General features: G+C 41.7%; 1 protein-coding gene across 1 annotated transcript in view; it reads left to right on the forward strand.

The window, feature by feature from the left end:
• EGFR (epidermal growth factor receptor) overlaps positions 1-9,132 on the forward strand; it is a gene marked incomplete at its 5' end in the record, with an annotated part of 40,419 nt that extends 31,287 nt beyond the window's left edge. The window contains 8 exons of the mRNA XM_010184459.1: positions 2,071-2,226; positions 3,092-3,167; positions 4,264-4,410; positions 6,708-6,805; positions 7,251-7,418; positions 7,502-7,549; positions 7,631-7,736; positions 8,756-9,132. Coding sequence (XP_010182761.1) covers positions 2,071-2,226; positions 3,092-3,167; positions 4,264-4,410; positions 6,708-6,805; positions 7,251-7,418; positions 7,502-7,549; positions 7,631-7,736; positions 8,756-9,132 — 1,176 coding nt within the window. The remainder of the gene's footprint in view (positions 1-2,070; positions 2,227-3,091; positions 3,168-4,263; positions 4,411-6,707; positions 6,806-7,250; positions 7,419-7,501; positions 7,550-7,630; positions 7,737-8,755) is intronic.
• Positions 9,133-19,859: the final 10,727 nt, after the last annotated feature.

Below are 19,859 nucleotides of genomic sequence, written 5' to 3' on the forward strand. Positions count from 1 at the left end.
ATTGCTTGCCCAAAAGGTTGCCATTCATAATTGTTAGCTTCCGTTTGATATTTTACATGTCAGCTCAGCATTTGCCCATAGCAACCTCTACCCTCTCCAGCAATGCCTGACCTTCAACATATTCCTTTGTGCTGCTCCGCACTGAAGTTCTCCTCAAAGCACTCATAAATCATGCCTACAGCTTTTTCCCACCAATGTGTCTGGTGTTTCTACTCTGATAAAGTCATGCCAGATTTTTGGACATTCTCTGACACTTTAAAAATGTACTTTTGGAGGGGGGGGAAATGGAAACAAATATATTGATGTCTGGTAACTAACCAGCAGGAAGCAAGTTCCCTGGGAAGTGTATTTTTGTTTCTGTTTACACAGCTTTGAAATAAGTTTTCATTGCATCTTTTACAAACATTATCTTTCTCTGAGATATGGGGTCCTGTCTTTCAGACAAGATGTTGTGGCAGAGCATAGACACTCCATGTGCAGAAACACTGTTTAGTAACTCTTTGAACACGTTGGTCTCATGCTTAATGATGAAAAATGGCTTGAACCTCAGGCCTGCACACAATTAAAGATCTGCTGAACTTTCTAGATGAGCAGTTCAGCATCTTTGGTGTATGGTTATGCATGTGCACAAGTCTTTTAGCCATCACTGTCTTAAACAGTTTAGTGTGAAACTGATATTCTGCCTTTCAGCAGCTTTGCGTCTTAGTAAGTCCCTGCAGCAGGTCATGTTTAGCAGGATTTTTTTTGTCCTACTGGGGCTAAATTATGTGATGATTATTTTTCTTAAGGTAGTCTGTTTTCTGTTGGCAGCTCAAGATTTTTTGTTTCAAGAGCTCTGCTCACTAAAGATCTGTTTGTGTAATTAAATTATACTCATATTGGCATTGTGCCAGTTTGTTTGGGCGGTTTGTTTTGGCAACATTAGCAGCGCATGGGTGAAGTTCTGCTGAGGGACTTGGGTGGAGGATTTGATGGTGGTCCAGGTTAGCAGTGGGCTTAGGCAGGGGGTGGAGGCTGGAAGGGAATTATCATCACACCAATATGATCATTTTGGTGTTAGCTTTGTGGGTTAGCACTACTTTTTATTCATTCTCTGTTTGTAAAAATACAAGCACGTATGCTGCTGCCAGCAAAAACCTATCAACTGGGAATAATTGTGGTTTTTAGAAAGGATCTTGCAGGAAGCTTAGAAATCATGAACTTTTTGATTCCATCCACCAAGAGATTGGAGTTGAGAGAAAGGGGAATAATCTCTGTGGTCAGAAATGCAACTGTTAGATGCATACCTTAAAAGTCAAACTGGCACAATTAGTTATATTCTTCCTTGAAAGGCTGTTGTACCAAAAAAAGCACATATGCTATGGCGAACCCAGTCTAATCATGGGAGGCAGTGAAACTGGAAGAACTCGCCTTTTCAAAAAGCACTTGAAAATAGATGCAACTCTAAGCTCAGCCATATTATTATTTTTTTTTAAATTCTATTTCCTTTTCTTACCTCTGCTGTGGAATACCTCATTAGCAGGAAGAAAGCAGAGTAAACTGTAATGAGATGCAGAATTGACAGCTTTGAATATTTATTTTTGCTTGGACTCTTCTCCCAGGCCATGTCTACATACTCTCTATAGAGCTGGCCTCTGTGTGTATGAAAGGTGATAGTTTAATTCTGCACTGTGCTCTCCTGAAGTCACTGGAGTTGCACAAATACAGGTGAATCTTTGCCCCCTTATTTGCAAGTCCTATACCAGTTTTATATTTCTTAAACTAATCCCAAAGGAACCTCATCCCCTGCTTACTGTCCCTTTTTTTTCTCCATGACTCCACTGGTACACAGACCCACAAAAAGGTTCCTGGAGGGCAATAATTACTTCTCCTTGTAACTGTGCACATCCTCACCCTGCAATAAGCATCACATAAATCGAAATGGCCAACCTTTTCCAAAAGCGGGGATAGGTTACCACATGTTTGCGGTGGAGTGCGTACAGTTACCACAGAGCAGCTGAAGTCTGGTAACTTGTTTGCACATCCAAGCCCAAAGCGTGTGATGCCAACCCATGGTCTGTCATATTGCAGGGAATGAACTATTTGGAGGAGCGTCGCCTGGTGCACCGTGACCTTGCTGCCAGGAATGTCCTCGTTAAGACTCCTCAACACGTGAAAATCACGGACTTTGGGCTGGCCAAGCTGCTTGGTGCCGATGAGAAGGAGTATCATGCCGAGGGAGGCAAGGTAACGCACATCGGAGAATGAATCGCTGCATGTTTGTCAGTGTTTGTGCTTGCACACAAGCCTTAAACACAGGGGGGAAACAAAAAGAAAAGAGAGTGGGTTTTTCAAAGCACTCAGCTGCTGTCTCAGCATGCTGCCTTTGAAGCCTGTGGGAGTCCTCTGAAATCAGCTGAAGCAGCATCAGGCCAGTGGGACTGTGGTGGTAGCGGAGGTAGCTTTTGAAATTCCCACCCAGAATGTCTGGGAAAAGGCAAGATTGTTAAAAAAAACATAAAAAAAAAAGTACTGCTGAATTAATCAGTGTAGCCAACACCAATAACACTGTGCAGTTTATGAAGAGAAAGGGGATGCTGTATATTTATAGCAGAAGAAAGACCTGTCAGACTTGGTTCAGGCTTGGTTCAACATGCCTTCGTGTTATACTACGTGCTGATGGAGGGAATGTGTCCTGCTGAGAAATTAAAGAGGAGCTGCTAGCAAATATTGCAGAGACCATAAATGGAAACCATATGAGTGCAAATAAGTCTTTATCATAGCCTGAGATTCGATTTGTGTCCTCTTACAATAGGAGAAGGTTAAAGAAATAGTAATTTGACTGTTAAAATCGCATAGAATGAACTTGTAAGAAATATTTCTATAATGCTTTACATTTCACACATTTCCAGGTTCAACATAATAAATGAAAATAATAAGGGACTCAGAAGTTGCCTGTTCTACCACTCAGATAGTTGTGATAGTTGTGGTTTGTTGGTTGGGTTTTCTTTATTTTCTGCAATGAAACTATTGGTTTAAACACCACCTGGTGGTAAATATCACTGATAAATTTTGAGTCAGCCTCTTATGGCTTATTTGTGAATTTTCCTAGGTTCCTATTAAGTGGATGGCCTTGGAGTCAATTTTACACCGGATTTACACTCATCAAAGTGATGTCTGGAGTTATGGTGAGTCTAAACCCAGTTACAATTACTGCAAATGGGTTGGAAAATTGCAGAATTTGTTAATGACTCTACACAGACCTTTTTTCTTCATATTATGAAAATATTGAGAGATTAAACATAAGCAATGACCCCAAATCACCTATAAAGTAATATTCCCATGAAATTGCCCTACCCTGAAAGGGGCTCCAGCTCCATTTGCTGAAGTTCTGCTGATGCTTTTCTTCAGCACTGGGCTGGCAATAAAGCCATATAACTAGTGGACAACTTAAAACTATTGGCCACGCTGTTGGTCAGTGTCAGTCAGTGTAACTCTGCTGTGGCCTACAATGTTTGTGCTGTCCTGGTATTGAGAGGACAACACTGAAAGGGAAACAAAGTGATAACCTCCTTAGAGGATCCATTTTATAAGCCAGCTTCAGAGAAGGAGGAGCAGAAGCGAAACTTCAAAGCAACTTATTCCAAAATTTCCACTCCATGGGCTCTTATATTCCTGGAAAATATTTAATGCAGATAGTCACATCCTGTGTCCTTTTAGAAAAAGTACAGCCTCTGGTCCTCTTAATCCATTTATGTATCTTGGCATCCAAAATCTTGTTTTGTATCCTAAGCTACCAGACAATCACAACAACTACATCACGAGAGTATGTGGTATGTCAGCAAATGACACTGAGGCAGCTGGTTTACACATCTTTCAAAAACTGTTCTTGCTTGTCTCCAAAGAGATTGTTTAAAAACAAAAAGACAACTTCCATTTTTAAAACCACTTGGTGGGCTGGAGTCGGGAGGTGGTAACCTGCATTTCCTTTCTCTGGGGCTAGGAAGTTTGTGGAGTGTTCAACAATGAGATACTAGCTGAGATTACTTTTTTTTAATAAAAAGGCAAAAAAACAAAACCTTAAAGGAAAGCAGGATGATTTCAACCTGTTTTTTTGATTTGTCTCTCTTTAAAATCATGGCAGAAAATGCTTTTCCTGGGTGGGGCTCCGGAAATGCAGTGCCTCCAAGAAACCCCACTCCGCTCACCTCCTCTCTGGGCCCAGCCCAAGCTCCCTGGCTCCTGGCAAAGATTCTCTCACAGTCTTCTCTTACCACCCTGCAGGTGTGACAGTTTGGGAGCTGATGACATTTGGGTCCAAGCCATACGATGGGATCCCTGCCAGTGAAATCTCCTCTGTCTTGGAGAAGGGCGAGCGTTTGCCCCAGCCCCCCATCTGTACCATCGACGTGTACATGATCATGGTCAAATGTGAGTTCACATCTGAGGTTGTGGGTGCTCACCTAACTTGTATAAATAGCACAGCTGCCTTCATTATGTTGCATTTGTATATACTGTGTTTTTGGTGATCACATAGAAATAGGGTCATGTTAAAAGACACCAGAGTGTGTTCCTGCACCTTCAGCTTTAGCTAGGATATGGTTTAGCACAGGATATGGTTCCCTTAGTCGCTAATTCAGTCAATGAATATTTTTTCACCATTCACACCACTGGCTGATATTGTTGAATAAATTAAACTGATGTTGTCAGGCAGTTTAAATAAGCATAACACCACCCACTGTACCTGATACTCTGGTTTTGTATGTCTAGAAAAAGAAATTAACACTGCCCTCTCCTCCAGGCTCCCCCTTAGTTCTGTAATATGCCTCCCCCTGCAGTCACACACGTGGATTATGTGCTTCTTTTACTAAAGGAGTGCTGTGAGCACAGGCATCACTGTAATGGCAGATGCACATGAGGATCCAGAGTCCCTTATCTGATTTCTTCCTTATTTTTGGATGGCTCCTTTTCAGCACACCGCTGTGGCAGTAAAGCAGCATAAGATCTGAGGGTCTCTGAAGCACTTTTGGGCCATTTTTAGGATAGATCAAAGGGCTTCTGAGCCCCAAACCCCTTTTCCATCTATTTCAGCTGCTAAAATGTCAGATTATCACCTAGCTTGTGGTGCATCTCTAGGCCATGACTGTTGCATCCCTGCTGGCTACTGAGGATGCTGATAAGCAGCCCACTAGGTGGCATTTCAAACCTTCTCACTGGAGCAAAATGTACCTGTTCCTGAAGTAGGAGCCTTGCTACCGTGAACACCCGGTATCCAGCACTTTTTAGGAATGCTGGAGCATCCAGGTGTTGCCTTTCCTCATGGCCAGACCAGATGTAGAAAGGAGGCATTTTTTCCAGGCACCTAATCAGATACCTGTTTCTTTTGAAACACCACTAGCAGAGTTTCCCCATCCCCTTTCATACCATTATACTGAATTTAAACACAAGGTTATGAGAATCTGGGGTCTGATCCTTCCTTCTGCCACAGGACTCAGTTGCATACCTTTCACTGCTCTGATCACCTCATGTTTGCAGGCTACAGTGCACACCCTGTTAAAGCCGTGCCATTTTGTCTAAAGAAATTCAGGATTCCTAGTCATCTCTTTTATAAGCAGAAATAAACTGAAATGTTCAAGTTATTGCATAACAATTTTATTTTTTTTTAAGAAACAGTACTTAGACATATGCAACTGGGAGATAAATTCAGAAATAGTAGATGCTACTTCAGCAATAGCAGCAAACTCCCAAATGCTCTAGTCTGTCTGAAAGAACTGCATTGGAAGAATTTAGCAGGGGATTATATTTCAAGTGTAACAAAAAGTTACTAGCATTGATGAGATGCCAGTCATGCAGATTTCAAATTACATATTATCACTTAATTTCTCCATTACTATGGATAGGCTGTTTCTTATGAGTTCCTCCAGACACTAAAGCTTGACCTTCATTATTTTTAATTTTAAACACAAGAGTTTACATCAGCTCATCTGTTAGTTGATAACAGAGATCGTGGGTTTCCTAAGTAATTTCACATGTTAAACCACCAGTATCTATATTCTAAATCTCTTCTAGCATTGATCCACTCTAAGCTGTAGGGCTTGTTTTGTTGAAGTCCGTTTACTAATTAAATACAGCTCAGATATAGTTAATGCTTCAAAATGTCCCCAGTGAGGAAGTTCTGAATTTTAGAAGACATCTGATACAAAGGGTAGAAAAATACAGGTGTAGCTTCTGCTTTAGGCTTCCCAGGATTCCACGAAGTAGGACAGTGAGAACTAAACGGTCAAATCACTGTACATCTGCAGGCACCTGCTGGCATTAGTTTGATTGCCCATCCCCAGGTGCTTTTTCAGAGCAACCTGATTTGGCCTAATCCAGGCTGGCTTTCCATTTGCTTTCCTCAGGACCAATGTCATCTTATCACTCAAGTGGGACCTGCCTGCCCAAACAGAGATAGGCCAGCAGAAGAGGAGACAGGCTCAGCCTGGAGCTTTTCCAGCCTCGGGGGTTTATTACCTCCTTTATTCTTCCCAAAACTGCTAAGATGTGTGCTTTAAATGCTGCAATTCAGACCAGTGACTGGTTAATGAACTTTTTATGGTGGTCACTTATGGGTAACTCCTTTCTTTGTTCTATACATGGCACTGCTCTTTTTGCTGTTACATTTTATTTTCAGGTCTGTGTTTGATCACCAAAACAGCTTGATTTGTGCATGTCTTTTGTCCCTCCAGGCTGGATGATTGATGCAGACAGCCGTCCCAAGTTCCGCGAACTGATAGCGGAGTTCTCAAAAATGGCCCGTGACCCTCCACGCTATCTTGTTATACAGGTACTAAACCTAATGGTAGGGAAATGTCTGATGGGCATTTAATATGAGGCTCAAAATGATTAGTACTGCATATGAAAACATAATATGGATAATTTAAGCCCAGATTTATGTTTTCTGTCCAGTTCTCAACATACTCAGCTAGAACCACAAACAGAATTTCAAGACCAGTTAGTATTTTCTTAGTACTGGTCCCAGTTTAGGACCGGTAGCAGTTCATGCTGCAGTCTTGAGAGTAGAATAGAGTTTGTTCCTCTTCAAAATGCAGACATTTTACAGCAGTATAGACAGAAATTTCCAGTCCAATTTCCCCTAAACTCTAGGTAAATTTGATTAAACACACAGATCAAGATTTTACATCTTGGACCTCTCAGTAAATTGCTTTGTCTCTCAGGGAAGGGCTTGAAGGGAGTCTGTGAGTCCTCTTTCAACACCAGTTTTCTCACAGGGAGATGATAGGATGCACCTGCCCAGCCCTACAGACTCCAAGTTTTATCGCACCCTAATGGAGGAGGAGGACATGGAAGATATAGTGGACGCGGATGAGTATCTTGTGCCACACCAGGGCTTCTTCAACAGCCCTTCAACATCCCGCACTCCTCTCTTGAGCTCATTGGTATGAAACTTTTCCTCTCTGTAAATATGACAAGCAGTTTTAAGAGTGAACTGCTTCTCATAATGTATGTATTTCTTTTTCAGAGTGCTACTAGCAACAACTCTGCTACAACCTGCATTGACAGGAATGGAGTAAGTGATATGATCTTTAAAAAAGGACCAACTTCTACAAAACACTCCCTTTAATACTGATTTTCTCTACTTCTAACCTAGCAGGGACACCCTGTAAGGGAAGACAGCTTTGTCCAGAGGTACAGCTCAGACCCAACAGGCGCTTTCTTGGAGGACAGCATAGATGACAGCTTCCTGCCAGCCCCAGGTGAGTACCTCTCCCATGTTTCCAACCCACAGCCATTCATTCACAAGCCGTTTGGTTGTGAATGTAATAATTGTCCTTCATTTTCTGTAGAAATGAAGGAATCCAAATGCTTCTGACCTTTATTTCCTTGGTAAACGGGACTGGAAACGTGTGCACATGTCATTTTCCTAGACTTTATCTGACTGCTTCTAGCCATTTCTTATTTTGGTTCCTTCACAAGCCAGGTTCCTCATGTTTGCCATGTATGCTATCTGGCTGGGGAGTTTGCATGCATGGTTATATGTTTAAAGCTTTCTACTTGGAAAAATATCCTCTAAGAAACAGGTTTTGCCCCTTAAACCATTTCAGTAATATAAACAGCTTTCTGGAAGTTTCACTGCTTTTAGATGTTGATACACAGAAGGCAGCTCACGGTTTCACGTGGACTTACAGTGTAGGCGGTGGGAGGGTGAGCCAGAAAGCACCAAGGGATCTCGGGTCATGCAGTCATGATGCTTTGTGCCCTTAAAAAATCCCAATGAACCCTTCCAAGAACACGCTGCACCTAAAAAGGGTGAAAGACTCTGCAAGGCGTGGCATTTAAGTGAAATGTGGAGTCTCTGTTACTGCTAGTCCTGTATTTTCTAGGCATTTTCCTCATCTCTAAACATTTTTTCTAGAGGAAACAGCTTCTGGCAGCAAAGTTCTCTGACTGCAATTTCAGAACAGTATCTGGGACATAGCCACCCACATGTCACTAAAATCAGCAGTAGCTTATTCTCTCATCGTCCAAGTTATCTTTCTGCTGCTTTGCAAACTGAATTAATTCCTGAAGGTGAACTTCAGGACAGTGCATTTGGTGCCACAGCATGGCAGGCCCTGCCTTTAGCTCTCTTCCGCTTCGGGAAGTTCAGTGAGATACTGTGCATGAAGAGCAAGTGGTAGCGGGGTTGAAACTGCACCTTGAGCGATGCAAATGCCTGCATTAGTTACATGTCTTTCCTTTAATTTTCTCCTTTTTTTTTTTTCATATATTCCAGAGTACGTAAACCAGTTGGTGCCCAGGAAAGCATCTGCCTCAGCAATCCAGAATCCAATCTACAACAACTTCTCTCTCACAACAAACTCAAAGGTCCCCACGGACTCCAGCTACCAGAATTCACACAGCACAGCTGTGGACAACCCTGAGTATCTGAACACCAACCAGTCTCCACTGGCCAAGACAGTCTTCGAAAGCAATCCTTACTGGATCCAGGCAGGCAACCACCAAATAAATCTGGACAATCCTGACTACCAGCAGGACTTCTTACCGAAGGAAACCAAACCCAACGGTCTCTTGAAAGTTCCCGCAGCAGAGAACCCAGAGTACTTGAGGGTAGCAGCACCAAAAAGTGAATACATTGAAGCCTCGGCATGACCACAGAGAATTTCTTCTTGCAGCAAGGCAAGCCAGATTCTCAGTGAATCACCTGGCTGCTGCAAGAACGGACTCTCTTGCTCAGAGCGAACAGCGATCGCAATGCATCAATAAGCACACCTTTCCTTGTCAGCATGGGGTCTGAAATTGTGAAGCCTACTTGATGGTACTTTGGGTCCTTTCTTGCCCATTTCCATGTAATAACTGAGACCCATAGTCTGCACTCAGATGCATGTTGGGATGGAGCAGGAACTTCCTGGACAGGAGAAATACAGATGCGTTCCTTTCATTTTCAAATGGTAGCATGGTAAGAAGCCACTCTGGGATGAACTTGAGAGCTGTACACATTGTACAGTCAAATTCCTTTCTACAGTCTGTATTTTTATAAATGTTTCTAACAGAATTTTTGGATCTTTTACAAGATCAGATGCTTGTACTGCTGGTCTGTTATGTGGTGCTCAGATCACCAGCAGGAAAAAAAAAAGTTAATAAATAGTTTTCCAAAACTCCTGAAACTGAACAGTTATTCCAAACCACCGGATTTTTACAAATTGGCTCCATGTACTGCTTCTTGGCACAAACAGGAGATGCGCATCTGGGGGACGTATGGGAGATCCTGCCCAGAGCAGTATGGAGTGGATCACTCCAGGGAAAACTAGCACATGGAGCAAAATGGCAGGACGCATCACCTACTGACCACTACTGCTAAAAACTGACAGGAGGAAGTCACCTCAAAGTCATCTGTACGTGGTTATAAAGTGCTCACTAGTCTGTGTCTGATGGTCAAACACAAGACTTTTTATCTTCTGATCCCTTGTCGACTTGTCAAAATGCCTTTCTTCTTCAACAAAACTGTTAGAGATGTTGCAGTAACTGAAAAATGAAGTGTCAAATAATGTTTAACAGACTTTAATTAAATGTCAAGGAAATGCAAATGGTGGCAAATTGGAGCATTCACGAGACAGACTGGAAGAGCTATACTAAATTAAACTTGACTAGGGCAAGAAACACAGGTAGCTCTAGCTATGCACTTTCATTTCTCAGAGCAGGAATAATTTTCCCTTATACATTTGGCAAAGAAAAGGGCTCAATTGGTGTTATGCCTTACTCACTTCAAGGCAGAGTACTGCCAATTGCTGTACCACACTAGGGCAGAGGCTGGGACTGGTTTCCTATCCCTTTGGGGTTACATGGCAATGCAGGAGGGGCAATGAGAATGAATTAAGGAAAGGAAGAATAATCTGGAATGATGGAAAATATTACCTTTTTCTGTTATCAGTGTGGAGTAGGCAAACAAGGCAAGGCTAAGATTTTATCTTGATAGTGTAAATGAATCACAACAGCAAAAGCAGCTGTTCTTTCCAGGGACCCAATACAGAACTTCACATTCTTCCATCATTAATATTTCTTATTAATGTAGGAGGAGTAAAATGCCTAAAGTGTGAATTTAGTCGGTAATTTAGAAGCATGCCACCAGCAGCTTGACATTGCTGTTTTACTCAGACCACTGGTTCAGAAATCAAATGCACATTTGGTGATTTTGGTACAAAGGTCCTTAGCTAGTTGAATGTTGGGAACTTGCCAGAGGTAGCATAAGCAGCTGAGTTGCAGAGAATATTCAGTCTATTTTAAGTAGCAAGAAATAGTCTAATTTATGCCACCACCATACTTTGAATATATCAGTATGTGTTTCAGTTTAAGTATTGCATCTGGAGTCCAGAATCAAGCAACAAATCCTCTGAACATTGGTTTTATAGATTTATTGAGGAACGAAGGAGAAGAACGGTCTTGTGAAATGACCCCTTTTATCAATAACGCAGTGTAAAATGCATTAGCAGCTCATGTGTGTGCAGTAGTTCATCAGCCATGCTGCAGTCTAGGGTAGAGCAGTATATTGGGTCACAATCCAAAGATTGTCCTGTTTGAAACATTTGTGTCACTGTGACCGAGTCCCAGGCACAGCAGTATGGAGTATGCAGTGTTTGGCTTTGATTATTACTGGCTTGTATTTGAAATGCTAACCAAAAGTCAGTTCCCACGTCCAATTAGTGGCAGATTTCTTCTTGCATTCCTGAGAGCAGATTTGTGGTGTTGCTCTCACAAGCATGCAACATGTACACACAGGCAGCGTTGCTTTTCTCCACCCACTGCCCCAGGAGAAATGTACATAAAACCAAAAAAAGATCTTAACAGAAATCACAGATAATTTTCAATTTGCTAAATCTATTATGTTTCCAAGCAGAACACTCGAAAATCACATAGTGCACGTTCCCCTGCAGAATCTTTCCAACACTGTTGCCCAAAAGAATTTATTGATGTTTTTGCTTTAATCTGTTAGCTAAAACAAGAAAGTCTCTAAGTAATAGCAATATGTATTACCAGCATTATGTAGCATGCACATTATTTAATAGAGGTTAATATGTTTGCCCTTTTAAAACAATTCAGTAGCAACTCATTTCTAGAAATGGAGATTCGTCCAAAAATCAGCCAATGTGAGTTTGAAAGAACAGCACTTTTTCAATGTACTGGTTTTTGTGAGAAAAGTAGGAAAGAGGATGTAGGCCTTGATACAAATTCTTGAAAAATATGTACAGATTCCAGATCGGTGAGATCAGCTATATTGTAGAGTAGTTCTGGTAAGCTGGTATCCTGTAAGCCATGATTCGTAATTTGGGAGCTCAATAATGATTCAAAAGCCAGCAGAAAAAATAAAAACTTGGCAGTGTGTTATAGTCTGTGGGCATTGTCTGCAGGGGCAGATAGAGTGGTACTGGGAGCACATGGGCAGCTGCGTGGCTGTCACTGGAGGCCCGGTTGCTACGCAGGATGATGCTTATAACGTAACAGACATTAGCAATGTACTAAATTATTTTCACTGAGATGGAAAAAACCATAATCAATAAGCAGCTGAAATGGTCTGGTTTTTCCACTGCAACTCACTGGCCACATAACAGCAAGGTGCCCCATGCGGATCATAGGGGCTTACAAAGGCAAACACAGCTAGGCAGCATTTCATGGGACCTTGCTGATGCAGTGTTGCATGGCGTTTAGGCTACTGAGTGGGACATAAATTTGTATTTTTACAAATATTAGAAAAAATAAATACACTGCATCTTGAGAGCTTACATAAATCAGCATCCAAAAGTAACCTGAAAGTTCTGACATTGGCTCTCAGGAGGTGTGGGTAGAAAATGCTGATTTTTAAAACACAATGAAATATGGAAACGCAGCAAGCCACAGTGACTTCTAAAGGCAAACATAGTCTTACCAATCAAGTAAATAAAAATTTCCCTTTTTACCGTATTTCTCATGGAAGGCAAAATAAAACACAAGTTTGTGCTTAGCATCTCTTAATCATAAAGTAGCAGTTAATATGGAACAGCTTTTGCAATAACAATTTAATACTTTTAATAATTGCTAAGTATATGAAAATGTAAGTTAAGTCAAGAGTCTTCATCTTACTTTGATGTTTTCCAGTGATCCATGTACAGTGTCAGTGCACTTGACTTCATTTAGGCCTTGGGTTGTTTTCTTCTGCTGCAAAGGGAATTGGCTTGGGAAGTTTCCTTCATGTGGCAATTGGTCTTGTCAGGTAAATTTGTCTGAGAGGCTGAGGGCTTGCTTTTGTTCCCAGCTGGCAGGCAACAATGCAGTGTTTTCTAGAGAGAGCAGTTGGAAATAGATGGTAATTTCTGGAGCGCCTCAGATTGCTTGTGCAAAAACCAATGTAAATGGCATTTGTACCATGGGGTCAATCTCTTCTCTTCCCTGGGAGGCACAGTTAGGGCTACAACAATGTCACAGGGCTCCAAACAGCTTTAAGAGGTCCCATCACAAGGTGCCTGGGGTGTCCTTGGTCTGTCTGGGTGTGCTCCAGGGTGCCAAGGAGAAACTTTGCATTTCCAGACAGGTGCTTATTTTTCAGATTCAGAGTTCAACATCTGTTAGTATGACTGCTGCCTCTCCAAATGAGCAGTTACAGTACTCTGGCTTTTGTTTCCCTCCATGTTTCTCTGTGAGAAAACATCTGAATCAGAACAAAGTATGAAAATGTACCTGTGTCCTCCTTCGTAATGGAAACTGTATACTCATGAAATGTCAAACTCTGTGTATAACTCTTAGCAAAAATGTTTTGAAATGTTTTATCACCACTGGTTCAAATTTTTGTATTGGGATCCCATTTTCTAGCTTTCTTTTTGTGTTACCTCTTTGTTCTGACATACAGCTTTTAAGGAGCCTTTTAAAAATAATTTTAAAAGTAATAGAAAAAAATGTTTATAAAAAAGAAAAACACGACACCTTCAAGTAGCTTGACAAATGGGCTGCATTAGGACCAAAGATGTATTGTTTTCTTGCTTTAAAAGAATAGGGTATTGATCACCACTTCCACAGCCTCTCATTACGGGAAAGGCTACAGATCTCCACTTTTCATTGGGGCTGGGCCCAGCCTCCACTGAGCCAGTCCTGCCCCTGGAAAAACCAAACCAAATATCAGGACCAGGTATCTCTTCAGGGCTAGACCTACAACCTCTAATCCATTTTGATTCATTTTCTACTCAATGCAATAGCTAAACAGGAACACAGTCAAGAAAAAAAAGAAACAAATACATGATGTTTTGGCTCAATAGCAGGAAAAATTACAATGATGTGAAGATGAGACATGATGAGATAACTGCTTTTTATGTGAGGAAGTGTGTAGGCAGGCAGTGAGACTTTAAACCAATAACACTTTTGGTTATGTATTACTTCAATTACGCAGGGTAGTTGAAATCACGGCACTTCCATGATTGGCTTTACTTTCTGCCATGCGTCCTCCTTCCATGCAACATCGTGTGTTTTGGCAGCTCACCTGAGTTACTGTGGCTGTGTGGACTGAGAATTGCGAGTCAGTTAGAGGTACTATACGCAACCCCTCCTTCTCATGCATAGGAGAGAAGGTGGCAGCAATAGTAGGCTGTACCACAGCAATGAAGCAGACCTTCAGTAGCATCTGAATAAAAAGGTTGTTCAAGGAAAAAAATGGTAACTGGAGACTTAGCTGGCAAAAGACAAGCCAATTCTTGCACCACTGAAGTCAGCAGGCAAAATGCCTTCAGCCAAGATTCAAGGCTGGTGCCCTACCAACTTTACACTTGTCCTCTTAGGTGGTGCAGATGGGGCTGTCTGGATGCATGACAGCACAGGCTATGTGGGCTCTCTGCACCTCTCCCCTTGAAGTCATGGTTTTTTCTGATTAATAAGGTGAAAACCAGAAATCAAACACGCAGATACGAACTGGACTGGTTGGAGGTTCTGTTCCTGTGTGGCTGATACGGTACATCACTTCTAGTTGTGCTGGCATTTATCCAGACCCTGCTCCTTACCTCTCACAAACAAGCTGAAGACTGTGCATTTGCAACTGCCACCAATGTTATCCTCATATTTTACTAAAGGGAATAAGTGAAGTAGTTGTCTACAATGGTTAGAGGCTTGGCTCACATACCTAGGTTGCTTTTTTAATCCTCTGTTCCTAATATTGTTCCCCTTGAAATTAATGGGATGTTTAACTTGATTACACTGAGAGTATAAAACAAGGCTAATGTTGAGTGATTTTTTTTTAAATCCGTCGCAATAATCAGAGATCCTATGGATCCATTGCCTGTTTTAGGCTGCTTTGTATTGATGTAATCAACTGAGTATAAGGTATAATGTCTTGGTTTTAATAAACTGTCAAGCAATATATCCATAGATACAGACGGTACCCTCACAGCATTTTAAAGTTACTCAACTATGAAAGCACTATTTGTACAATAAGAAACTCATGACTTTTATATGGTTTAATGGTTTATACTGTTGATCAAAGATTGTTTGTATATTGAGCTATAAGAATGAGGTGTATATTATTCTTTTTAATTGTTTTTAATTTTTGGAGAACTTTTATTGTAATATACTGTTGTATCTGGGGGGAAGAAAAATCAGTGGCTAGCTTGTAGGGTTCGTAGCCAGAGAAGAACCCACATTAAGGGTTCGTGATCAATGGACTTAGACTTTTTTGGTAAAAGTTGTCACCTTGGGGATTTATCCAGAGCTTGGTGAAGCTAATAACAGGACCCTTTCCCCTCTCCAAGACTCTTTGACTCTCTGCATGCGCAGTGCTGGATTTTCATAATGTGAGCAATAATACAGCTAACACTTGTGACCATTGGAAGTGCAATATGAAAGCCAAGGTGCTGCCTATCAGGGTGCAAATAAAGGCTGCTCTTTTGAATTGTGTGGCAGGTTCTCACTTCACTTTTACAACAATAGCAGAAGCAGAGTCAAAGCAGTCCCTCAAAAGCTCATCCATTTGCCATGTGGTGTATGAAGCCATACTGCTGGTCATTTCCAAGTTGCACAGTTGTGGGTTATGTCCAGCAGCTCAGGACTCCCTTGTAAGGAAAGGCAAAATAAAGTCTCAACCAGAGTCTCACATCAGTGAATTAAATTGTTGTACTGCACTAGGCAGAAAGAGAAATTCTGTTAGCAAAGGCAGTCAAATTAAGCCCTGGCATCGCCTGAGTATTTGTGTTTAATTATCCAACTGGTGGAACATGTAGCAAAGATTAAAGGAATTACAGGGTCCTCAGCATAGCAGAGCAAAATACACTGGGTTGACAAGACAGTAAAGAAGAGAGGAGCTGGAACTGTCAGTGCACATGCAGCCTGGATAAGTCCCTGATATCATGATTAGTAAATTAAATCACTTCTGTCTGTATAGATGAACTTTGTACACAGAAAAAAAAGCCACTACAGCACCTTTCTCATTTCCGTCTTTCCATCCAGTCCCTTCCAATACGTAGGCTGCATGTTTTACCAGCTCAGCTTATTTTATGCAGAAACTACATAGTCTTAATCTTCATATTACTGGTTCTCAGAAATGTCTAATGCGTATTAATGCATGATATTTTTATTTTAATAAAAGTAATTAAATAAATCTTTGCTCTTTTGGCACATGATTTTTTTTTACCCCCTCTTGGTGATCAGCTGCCTTGGGAAGATTCGATATAGCTTAGTATAAATATTATGAAGAAGAATAATTAGTATTAACATTGAGAAGGAAACTGAAATATATGTTGCATGTCCATACACCTCCTCTGTGAAGATCAGAAAACAACTTACAAATTCGAAAGTCTTCATCAGACAGGAAACTCCTGTTCTCCATATTTCACAGATAGGATAACACAGGGAGAGCAATGTCTCAGTACTTACTCCAAAGACGTGGGGACACTGTTGTCAACACACTGAAAGAGAGGAACTTAAAGGGAAGAATGGTGTAGGTATAGAAAAGCGCGGGTATTTGGGAAGGATGAGCATTCAGATATTCTACTGGGCTCAGTGCTGCCATCTTCAGACAAACATTAAAAAGTGGTAAAAAGGTGCAAGAGGAGAAGAGAGGCAAAGTTTAACCCTTCTATCTGCCTGAACAAGATATCGCAGGCTAAGATAAGATAGAGTTGTTATTTAAAGATAGAAGAGGAACACAAGCCTCTTCCACATGCTCTGTCATTATCGGCAGCAGCAGTAAGCAAGCCTTGGCCTTTGGTGCTCCTGAGCTCGACCCAGGAAAGCAACAAAGCCAGCCTCTAGGGAATTAATCTGCACGTGGGATAGTTATGTCAGATCGTGTAAGAGATTTCCAAGTCAGCCAATAAAAGAGCTGACGTGCTCTGAGGAGGCCCACAGTTGTAGTCAGACCACCTACCACTGCATCTGGGACAGACCTAGATGCATACTACAGCACTGAACATGGAAGGGCTCCACCATTGCTCTTTGAGGCAGTCATGTCTCAGTGGTTAACCGATCAGAGATGGCCATGCTCGTTCTTGTCCTAAGGCTGTCAACTGGGGCAAAACTTCTGCAGCAGCATTTGGCAAGGGGTATTCGTACAGGCCATGAGCCTGGCAATAAATAGAGACCTTGCATTTACCAAAGGCAGGTGCTGTGAACTGCAGAGAAGACAGCTCAAGCCTCCTTACATTTGCGTTATGTTTGCTAGCAGAGACAGGCTTAGCTCCTATGTCAGTGCCTACCTGAGTCAGGCCCATGGCATACCCCCAGAAGGGGTACCACTGGCACAGCAAGGTGCTTAGCAGAGTGGCTGGTCTTGCTCCCAACATCCCTGCTCACAGGATGAGGTGGCCTGCTGGGAGCCCACTCCCAGTCCTACAGTGTGGATTATTGTTGCTGTTTAGATGAAAGAGAGGCTAGAACTGCAGATCAGGTTGTGCTTTAAATTGTTTGCTGGGAATTGAAACCTCTCTAATAAGCACCATCTGTGTGAAGCTCAACACCAGAGCTCTTGTTGCAGGAAGACTTTTCCTTTAAAACCTGTTTTCTTTCTAAATAGAGCAGAAGGAATATTATATAATGCCTGTGTTAACCCCAGAGACTGCTGCCTTATGTGAATTACAGCCCTGTGAAACTGAACTACCTCAGAAATAGCGCAGGAACTGTTTGTCATCCTTATCTAATATCATATGGGCTCGTTTGCACTTTTCTTTTTTTTGAGGGGGCATAGACTTATGGATTGCAGTAGACTTCACTGGACACTGTCAGTCCTAAATAGTAGCAATGTCTCACAGACAGCTTTTATTTAGTAGTATTTGTACTGGTACTAATTAAACAAGCCAAAGTTAGCAAGATAACAAGGGTCACAGCTGGTTGTATAGGTTTCCATCTAGGTCTCAGAGCCTGTGAAATCATCAAACCATGAGTTTAATGCTCATGGATAAGAAATACAGTAATGTGTACGGAGACCAAGTCACGTTAGGTCAAACCAAGCTGGGCTAGACAGAAATGTACGCAGGATGCAGCTCTGGCACAGCACGGTGGTGAGGTCCCCCTGTGGCCAGCCCTGCCCTGGGGCAATCGCAAAAAGCACATGCAGCTACTTGAGATTTCCGCACGGAAACCAAGCTTGCAAGCATTTCCGATGCCTGTACCTCGGGCTGGGCCCAGCCAACAAAGCTGCCACGATCAGCCTGGCTTCTGAGAGCAGCAGAAGGAAAGCTAATAGTGCCCTCTCTTGGGAGAGAAAGAAACTCTCTCCACAACATGCACAGCTTTAAAATAGGTCTCTCAGGAAACAGAGCAGAAAAAGAAAAACAAAACAAAAAAAAAAAAAAACCACGAGCTTGCATAGGCGACTTCTTTTCCAGTCCATTTGGAGTACGGGTTCATGGTACATTTAATCCAACCTAAGTAAGGGCTGCTGCTGGAAGGAGTCACTGCATTAAAATTAATCCTTCTCTTTGGCAGTTTAATTTCAGTAGACTTTCAATGCAACTGCATGCACAATAGAGCTGACGTGCATTTGAAGGCCATGACTGTAGCCCTTGGTGACAAGTATACAAGTGACAAGATCATAACAAGTGTGACATCCTGCCGCTCTCAGAAGCTCTTGTGCGTGTTACTGTGAAGCCCTCATTTTCCCTAACACACAGTTATTGGGTTTCTTCTTGTCTTGCAAGAAAAACAGTATTGTGCAGATGATGCTGTGAAGACTTTTAAAATAATACAATGTGTCATCCTGACACAATCATGTGTCAGTACAAAGACATTTAGGTTCATTTTTGATTTGTGATTATTAAACTGCTGGTGGGAGTAGCTTTCGTCCAGCCTTTCTTTTCCATATGAGGAGGCTCCAACATAGATCTATCCCACTGCAGAAATAAAAAAGGCTATTTTCAGTGAGTGGAAGTTTTAGAAAAGCCATGGTCTTGCCTAATGCAAAGAATGTCTCCATATACTTTTAAAAAAATTAGTATTTTGGTCCCTGAGGCTTCCTAGTGCAAGATTATTTCTAGTACTTGTTGTATTGGTTCATAATCCAATGGAGATCTGCCTAGAAAAATCTGGCCACTCTGTGTTTTGCTGTGAATAATGATGCTGGAATAGACTTGTAAACAGGTGAGACTCAGGGTTTGGGTGCTAAGTCAACAAACCTAACTTCCATCAGACATCAGTTGTGTAGGTAGACAAAAGTAACAAAATGCCTATGTGCCAAAAACTGAGATCTTCAGGAGCTTAGCTTTCTTTTTTTAATTAATAGAGTGCAACAATCAGGCTTCTGAGGCACATCTCCTTAAGTAATATGTAACATTACAAGAGCACACCACTACCTTACTCCTGAAAGTCAGGCTGCTTTCTCCCCCAGTTTCATATAAAACCAAAACCATGCTGATACTGCTGCCGAGGAGGTCTTTGTATAGCAATGGGGTGTTACCCCACTGTGGGGTAGACAGTGGCAAGGTACACCTTCACAGCTACTTGATGATGAGGCTACCTCCAAGGAGCACTTGAAACCAACACAAAAAGACAGGCAGGCACCAAGCAGTTCCTGGAAGAAACAGTGATCTATACATGATTAAACAAAATGTGATTAGGCAATAGTTATTAGTTAACTAATAATTTAGTTATTTAATTAGTAATTAACTAAATTTATTTTAATTAATTAATTACTAGTTATTACTTTATTCCAAATTCATCTTCGTAAGCATCTTTGTCAGATTGCTAATTGCATTGGCTTTTCTAAAGAAAAACCTGATTCAGACCAATAGGTCACTTCTCCCAGGGGGAAAATGCTCACTGAGAAGCTTTATTTAGCCAGAGAGGAGCCCATTCAAATGCTTGTAGCTGGGCCAGCTCAAACGATTTCCAGAAGGCTGGTTGCAGGGAGAAGCCAGTGGCAGGGGGGGGGGGGGGGCACA

The sequence above is a fragment of the Mesitornis unicolor genome, unplaced genomic scaffold (assembly GCF_000695765.1).
Source record: "Mesitornis unicolor isolate BGI_N332 unplaced genomic scaffold, ASM69576v1 scaffold1410, whole genome shotgun sequence".
Classification (NCBI taxonomy): domain Eukaryota; kingdom Metazoa; phylum Chordata; class Aves; order Mesitornithiformes; family Mesitornithidae; genus Mesitornis; species Mesitornis unicolor.